Below are 7,931 nucleotides of genomic sequence, written 5' to 3' on the forward strand. Positions count from 1 at the left end.
GTTGCTAAACCGAGAGAAGTGCGTGTGCAGTAACCAGATCACCTTGGCCTGCACCCCTCTAGGTGCAGACCCCCAGCCAGGCCTGCAGCAAGGTCCCCACAGCCCACACTTCCAGCCCCTGGGTCCTTGGACACAGTGCTTCAAAACCCAAGGAAGGTCCTTTCCCAACTCGTCCCCACCCAGAGCTCTGCAGAGGCAGTCGTTAGTAATGGGTCAGGTTCCCTTCCCATCTCCTGGAACTGAAAAACAATTTTCTTTCAAGAATGATTTATCTACCTTGCAGTGCTTTTAGGATCTAGGTACACATTAGCAGACATTCTAGGCTCCCCTTTCCTTGACTTTTAACCACGTGTTTAAGTATAATATACATATAAGTGTAGCTCGTGGAATTTTCACGAACACACGGTGTAACCAGTACCTCACTCTAACAACCCCCGCCTGCTCCATTACTGCCCTACACTAGCTTGATTTCTAATTTGGTTTGTAATTAAGACTTTTAAAAATATATACATTTTATTCATTTTTTTTTAACAGAGAGGAAGAGAGAGGGATAGAGAGTTAGAAACATTGATGAAAGAGAATTACTGATCAGCTGCCTTTTGCACACCCCTCTTCTGGGGATGTGCCCACAACCAAGGTACATGCCCAAACCGGAATCGAACCTGGGATCTTTCAGTCCGCAGACCTACGCTCTCTCCACTGAGCCAAACCGGTTTTGGCTAGTTAAGACTTTTGAGTCCTAAATGTAATTTCTTAAAATTAATTGCTTTAAATTAAATCCCAAATGTTAGATGAACGGGAGATGCAGCCTGCAGCCCGGGCCATAAGTATCTCACGCGGAGGAGGAGCTGTTTCCTTGGGGGAAATAATGACCAGCGGTGACAGTTGTTGGGGCTTACAGTCGCTCTGAGAGGGAAGGAACCTGCGCATCTATACTTTCTCCGCTCGCTCTTCACCTCACGGTTAGGTTAGGAACGCTGTCATCACAGCAGTGGCTTCCCTTTTCTCTTAGAACAGAAGGAGCGTCTTGAACTCCCCTTTTCTGCAAATGCATAAACACAGCCCTGTCGCCCCCAAGTTCAGATTCCTTGATTTCATTCTTTGAACCTGTGATTGGAGGTTAAAGTGCACCGGTTGGAAGGAGGAAGCTCTTAACAATAAAGGTTTGAATATTTAGCTGTGATAGAGTCGCCGCCTTCTTGAGAGCTGCCCCCCACCCCTTATCTTTTAAAATGCAAATCATATTTTGGGGGCTGTGCGCGGGGTGCGCGCTGCGCCTCAAAGTCTCCAGCCATTGGTGTCTGTGTCATTACCAATTGGGTCCTGTAAACACTCGTTAATCACGCAAGGCCTTTGGCCCCGGGCTCCGCACGCCAGCCAGTGGCCAGTCTTCCCCGCCTCTGCGGCCCGGTGGGAAGGAGGTGGGAGGAAAGAAGTAAGAAAGGGAGGGAGGGAGGGAGGAGACAGGCCAGTGGGAGGGACCGCCTCAGAGGCAGAAGCGCCGCGCGGAGCCAGCGGAGCACCGCGGGCCGGGGCGCAGCCACCCGCGGCTCCGGCGTCCCTTGCCTTTCCCTTTCGCTCCGGCGGCGGCCCCCAGCGTCCGCCCCCAGGCAGCATGGTGAGGCTGGCAGTCGGGACTCCGCCACCATGTACGTGAGCTACCTCCTGGACAAGGACGTGAGCATGTACCCCAGCTCCGTGCGCCACTCTGGCGGCCTCAACCTGGCCCCGCAGAACTTCGTCAGCCCCCCGCAGTACCCGGACTACGGCGGCTACCATGTGGCGGCCGCGGCGGCGGCGGCCGCGAACTTGGACACGGCGCAGTCCCCGGCGCCGTCCTGGCCCGGGGCCTACGGCGCCCCGCTCCGCGAGGACTGGAACGGGTACGCGCCGGGGGGCGCCGCGGTGGCGGCCAACGCCGTGGCGCACGGCCTCAACGGGGGCTCGCCGGCCGCCGCCATGGGCTACAGCAGCCCCGCCGACTACCACCCGCACCACCACCCGCACCACCACCCGCACCATCCGCCCGCCGCGCCCTCCTGCGCTTCGGGATTGCTGCAGACTCTCAACGCCGGTCCCCCCGGGCCCGCCGCCCCAGCTGCCACCGAGCAGCTGTCCCCCGGCGGCCAGCGGCGGAGCCTGTGCGAGTGGATGCGGAAGCCGGCGCAGCCGGCCCTCGGGAGCCAAGGTGAGCGCGCGCCCGGGGAGGTGGCCCGGCGCCGGCCCCGGGCACCGGCTGCGGGGCGGGCCGCGTGTCCTGTGCGCACCGGGTGTCGGGGGCTCCGCGCCAGGAAGGAGGGCCTGGGTGACAACACCAGGAAGCCCCGAGGGCCGGGGCCTCCCTAGCTCCAGCGCCCAGGCTGGAGGGGTCGGAGTGGATATGCTGTGTCACACCGGGCGCAGTTAGGGCAGGGGAGAAGCACGGCTGTGCCAGAGAGCCGCGTCCTCCCCGCTCGCTGCCTCCGCTCGCGCTCGGTGCGCAGCTTCCAGGCACCTGGAAGAGGGAGTCTCCAACTCTGCGGGCAGGACTCTCTCCCATCGCTCCACACCTCCTTCCGCATCTGACTGTCCAGGAAGAGAGGTGGCCTGGGGGCCCAGGCGGGCGCCCTGGGGGGCCAGGTCTAGCCTTTCGGGGCTAACTCAAGGGGTCAGAGCTGCAGCAAGTCGGGAGAGGTTCTGTGTCTGGAAAGGAGGTGTTGATTCTAGGAGCTAAGGTGAAGGGGGCGCGCCCTGGTCTTGGAACTTTTGATCTGCAAAAGGGTTGTTTCAACCTGAAGCAGGAGAGCAAGAAACCACAGGAGGGAGGAGAAGCTGTGGAGAGGATTTAGTCTCTGCTCCAGGCAGGAATCTTTGATGGTTTGTTCCCAATCAAAAGTCCAGGTGTGTGTGCGCGCGTGTGTGCGTGCGTGTGTGTGTTTGTGTGTTCGTTTGTGTGTGTGTGTTCGGCGTGTGTGTGTTTGTGTGTTCGTTTGTGTGTGTGTGTTCGTGTGTGTGTGTTCGTGTGTGTGTGTGTTCCAGGTGCTTGCTCATGAGCTGTTCCTGCAAAGGTCCTAGGTTTGCCGGGCTGTTGGGACTCATTGGTTCCAGGTCTGCCACTTACAGTGTCTGGAAGCTTGTGGGGGAGATTCTGTGGGCATCTCCTTTTTGTTCCATGAGATCTTCGCAGCCCTCTGCACTTCCGCCTTTTTCTCTTCCCTCCGTTCTGCCTCAGCCAGGCCGCAGCAGGTTATGGTCACTCCGCAGAAGTTTACAGCCAGTTACAGCCGCGCAGACCAGAGAGCCGCTGGGGGCTATCTCTGGGCACCGGTTTCTGTGTCACTGGGCACATGCCAGGATCGCTCGGGGGGAGTGTGAGCGCCCGGGGAGAAGGCCACAGGACCAGCCTGGAGGTTTGGTTCCTTCCCCTAGAGGGGGCGTCCTGGTCAGAACAGGGTGAGCACCCTAAGGCTTATTTAACAGACTGCCAGGGGCGCAACAGGCGGAGACCCGACGACTTGGGGGGGGGGGGCTTTGGCGGGTCCTGGGAGCGCCCAGAGCGGAGGGAGAAGGAGGGCAGACAAGGAGCCCAGGCCGAGGGGTCAGCAGATGAGAGGCCGCTGTGAAGTCCCGCGCCGAGGTGGTGAGGCCGCCGCGGGCGCCGGGCGCCCTTGTGATGTTAATGCGGGGAGGCCGCGGCCCGCGGGCCGGCGGACTCCTCTGCGGAGCGTCATCTGTCAGGGGGCGAGGGGGTGGTGCTCAGCCCAGCCGCTTTGATATACACCTTCCCAGCCTTGCCATTGTCTCTTTTAGGGCCCGGAAAGAGGGTGGTGACTTTCGCAGTCAATAATGAATTCTGGCAAGTCCCTCTCATCTCTCCCCTCTCCCAGCGCCCTCCTTCGTTCCCAGGGGGTGCGGGGCGCCTCCAGGCCCTTGGGCGCGGGCCGCAGAGCGCCACGGGGCCCGGTCACCGCCTTCACCCGTCCCGTCCCGGGTATCCAGTACCCGAGCACCTCCAGGAAGGCTGGTGTCTCTGCTGGGCAGTTGGGCTCGGAGAACCCCCCCTTTGCGCCCCGCTCCCCGGCCCCGGAGGTGTGTTTTGTAGCTCCAGCCTGACTTCAGTGTCAGCCGCGCCTGTCCTTTCTGCCTGACCTAGTCTGTTCCTCAGTTTCCTCATCTGTGACAAGGGGCGACTGACTGCCTGTGAGGCGGGAACGCGTGGGAATGCGTCCACCTCGGGGCGGGCCCCGGGACGTGTCAGTTCTCCCCGCGCTTCCCGGTGGCGCGGGGTCGGGGCCGCTGCTCCCATTCACATGCGCCCGCCGGGCGGTGTTTATGTTAATGCGCCTGGCGGGGAGGGGGATGAAAGCCGGGGCCGCCATTTGCTCAGTAGTGGTAATTCAAACAGAATGCAGTTGTTATTAAGGCATTGAAAGGGCTTTTCTTTGATAAGATCGCCTTGTCCGGCATTGTTTGCGACTGTGTTCCGCTTTCAGCAGCTTAGGGGAGCTCCCTCTGATCCGCCTGTATCTTCCCAGGGCGCTTTTGTTGTGGTTTGCAAAGGGTTTTACCTGAACAAAGTCGGCCTGCGGGGCATTAAACACCTCGAGTAGCTCCCAGACCTTTCAGATCTTTCTGTCGGACTGGGCACTGGGCAGCTGAACCAGTTCTGCTTCCAGAGGGCCCGACCTGGCCATGGCTCTGCCGAGGGTTGACCCAGGACAGGCAGACGCGGTGGAGACACCAGGCTCTGGTCTGCTCCAACCACGGAGGCACCATTTGTCAAGGCTCTTCCGCAAAACAATCAATCCCAGGTTTAATATGTTGACTTACTCAGTGACTACAGATCCCTGATCCGGATAACTCTGCAGAGTTTGAGGCAGATATAAATGGGGAATTGAAGAACAGTGGAAACGCCAAACCGCGTTTCACCGGGCATATATATTGTCCCCAGTGGGCGGGGCTTTCTGCGTGCCCGACCCCAGCTCAGAATTCCCCCAGAGGGCCCAGTGTGGGGGTGGTCTGGTGACTTGAGGAAACCAATGCATACTCACGATCCAAGCTGTTTTAGGTGGGCTTTCATCTCTGGTTGGCCTGGATATCTGAATATTCCTGGGACTCTGGGACTCTGTCCTGTTCTCTTTCCCTTTGGGCCTAGCCAGCTCCGGTACATATTTGGTACACCAAAGTGGTGGCTGGCTTCTGCTTTCTCCTGTGTGTAGAGGTTTTAGGTTTTGTTTTTTAATTTAAACCCACTTAACTCCAAGGTTGGTTTAGTTGCCCTGCAGAGTCCCCCCTCCCCGCCCCCAGGGCTCTCTGTTGGGGAGGGTCTTGTCAGACTGGCAGGACAAGCCCTGGCCCCCTGGGTGGTGAGGAAGAGAAATGGCCCTTGGATTAGAGAGGTTTGTCATTACCCATGACTGATGGGCTTTGTAGTTCTCAGCTCTGACTCCTTTTTCCTCCAGTGAAAACCAGGACGAAAGACAAATACCGGGTCGTGTACACGGACCATCAGCGGCTGGAGCTGGAGAAGGAGTTTCACTACAGTCGTTACATCACCATCCGGAGGAAAGCCGAGCTGGCCGCCACCCTGGGGCTGTCGGAGAGGCAGGTGCGAACTGCCCTCCTCTCTCTGACTGGTCACCGCCCGAGGGAAGGGGTTGTTCCTGTGGGGGATTTAGAAGCCAGGCTGCTGAATCCACCCAGTTTGGGGCAGGGAAAGTAGCAAGACGGGAAGCATTTCCTTCTGAATGCTAGAAAAAAAAAAAAAAGAAAAAAAAAAGGCTCCTTCTACCTGTGGTGGTCTTTTGGGATGATGTTGAATATTTTTTTTTTTTCCTATTCGTTGGGCGCGGGGAGGGGCAGGGGGATGGTGTCTGGGAGATGTAAGGAAAAAAAACTCCACAGTATTAGTTTAATTCAGAATTCTAGCACCGTGCCTGCTCATAAAAACTAAGGGGTGAGACTTGGTTCACAAACTCGGTATATAGCCTAGAACAAACAGGCCACATTCGCAGCCAGGAAGCCCACATTAAATCTCACTCTCCGCCCCAAGGTGAAGACCATTACTTTTTAAAAATTTTTATTGATAGGAAAGGAGAGGGATAGAGAGCTAGAAACATCGATGAGAGAGAGACATCTACCAGCTGCCTCCTGCACATCCCCTACTGGGGATGTGCCCGCAACCAATGTACATGCCCTTGACCGGAATCGAACCTGGGACCCTTCAGTCCCCAGGCCGATGCTCAATCCACTGAGCCAAACCGGTTTTGGCTATTACTTTTTAATTTAGCTTCGAGATGCTAAAGGTTGTCATCTGAAGTCCCTCTAGCCCTGGCTTCCTCTTGCTTGTTACAGCAAGGGCCTGTGGTTTCTATTTTCCTTGGGTCTGAGGCTCTGAGCTCTCCCAGTAAAGCTGTAGATAAAGGTTCCTTTGGAAAGAAACGGGGTGTGTGTGTGTGTGTGTGTGTGTGTGTGTGTGTGTGTGTGAAGTGTGTGTCGGGGTGATGCTCTTCTCTCAGGTGCTGAGTTGGGCGTGAGGGGCTCCCGGGCAGTTATGGAGATATCCCAAGAAAGGCGGACAGGGTTTGGGGGTCCTTCCTGAAGAGAGGGCATTTCTTTAGTTAGAGAGGGAGATGTTGATGCTAGTGCTGATACCAGTTCTCCACCCCTCTCCCCCTCACATTCTCTGCTTTACCATCTTCTGTTTTCCCCACCTGTCCATTTCCAGGTTAAAATTTGGTTTCAGAACCGCAGAGCGAAGGAAAGGAAAATCAACAAGAAGAAGTTGCAGCAGCAGCAGCAGCCTCCGCCGCCTACAGCGCAGCCTCCCCAGCCACAGCCAGGCCCTCTGAGAAGTGTCCAGGAGCCCCTGAGTCCTGTGTCTTCCCTGCAAGGCTCCGTGCCAGGCCCTGTCCCTGGAGTTCTGGGCCCGACTGGGGGGGTGTTGAACCCCACTGTCACCCAGTGACCTACAGTGGCCTGCAGCAGCAGAGCAATTCCAGGCTGAGCCATGAGGAGCATGGACTCTGCTCGAATCCTCAGGAGAGACCCCTCCCCTCCCATCCACAAACGCACACCAACTTATCCAGCTCTCTCTCAGAGGAAAAATGGGGCCAGGAGCAAATACAAGCGGGGTCGAAGGCCTCAAGGAAGACACTGTCCCAGATTTTGACATTTTTTTTTGGTCTGACTCTTTCTATCCGTGAGGAGACGGAAATATGACCACTGGGACTTCACGTGGTACTGGCAGGAGCATTGTCTGGACTGGCTAAACGGACAGGCGTTCAGCGCCTCCTCTCCAGTTCTTTACCTCCAAAATCTGCAGGAAGCATCTCTGGTTGGAGCTGAGGGGAGAAAGGGACTCAGGGGAATGCCAGTGCGTGGGGCCAAGATGGCTACTGCCTACTCACTGTCATCTACGGACCAGCTGGCCCCTCCAGCCTCAAGGGCAGGCAAGGTTTACACTGCAGAAGTCAGAGGCAGCTAAGATAGAAACCTGAACCGACCACAGACTGCAGAACCCCCAGGTCTTTGTCTTTTTTCTCTTCCCTCTCCAGACCAGGAAAGGCTTGGCTGGTGTCTGTGTGGTGGTTGGTGTGAGGGTGGTTTGGGACTCCAGGCCTGATGGGGCCCGGGGACTGGGCCTTGTTTAGAAAGCCTGTCACCGGAGCTTCTCCGGCTGAATGGATGTCAGTGCCATAAACGCCAGAGCCGACCTGGACTTCCTGTCATTTTCACAATCTCAGGACTGATGAAGAAAGGGAGCTGTTGTTGCTGCTGTTTGAGTTGTTGGTCTGTGTAACATCCAAGCCAGTCTTTAAAAAGCCCCTGGATCCATGGGGAGAGAAGTGATATGGTGAAGGGAAGTGGGGGTATTTGAACACAGTTGAATTTTTTCTATAAAGAAAAAAAGAGATAAACGAGCTTTTCAGATGTCAGATTCTGTATTTATT

At 56.8% G+C, this 7,931-nt stretch overlaps 1 protein-coding gene across 2 annotated transcripts; it reads left to right on the forward strand.

Annotated features, from left to right (window-relative positions):
• Window positions 1-1,647: 1,647 nt before the first annotated feature.
• CDX2 (caudal type homeobox 2) lies at window positions 1,648-6,946 on the forward strand (the record flags this gene model as incomplete). 2 transcript variants are annotated; one of them, XM_084878694.1, is made up of 3 exons in its annotated part: window positions 1,648-2,188; window positions 5,442-5,587; window positions 6,707-6,946. In XM_084878694.1, 3 exons carry the CDS (start codon window positions 1,648-1,650, stop codon window positions 6,944-6,946), a joined length of 927 nt encoding a protein of 308 aa, XP_084734820.1. The 2 variants fall into 2 exon arrangements, with proteins under 2 accessions (XP_084734820.1, XP_084734821.1); XM_084878695.1 differs by having other exon boundaries at window positions 5,442-5,583; window positions 6,707-6,830.
• Between the last annotated feature and the right edge of the window lie 985 nt (window positions 6,947-7,931).

Source organism: Pipistrellus hanaki (assembly GCF_964339955.1).
Source record: "Pipistrellus hanaki genome assembly, chromosome: 3".
NCBI classification, from domain to species: domain Eukaryota; kingdom Metazoa; phylum Chordata; class Mammalia; order Chiroptera; family Vespertilionidae; genus Pipistrellus; species Pipistrellus hanaki.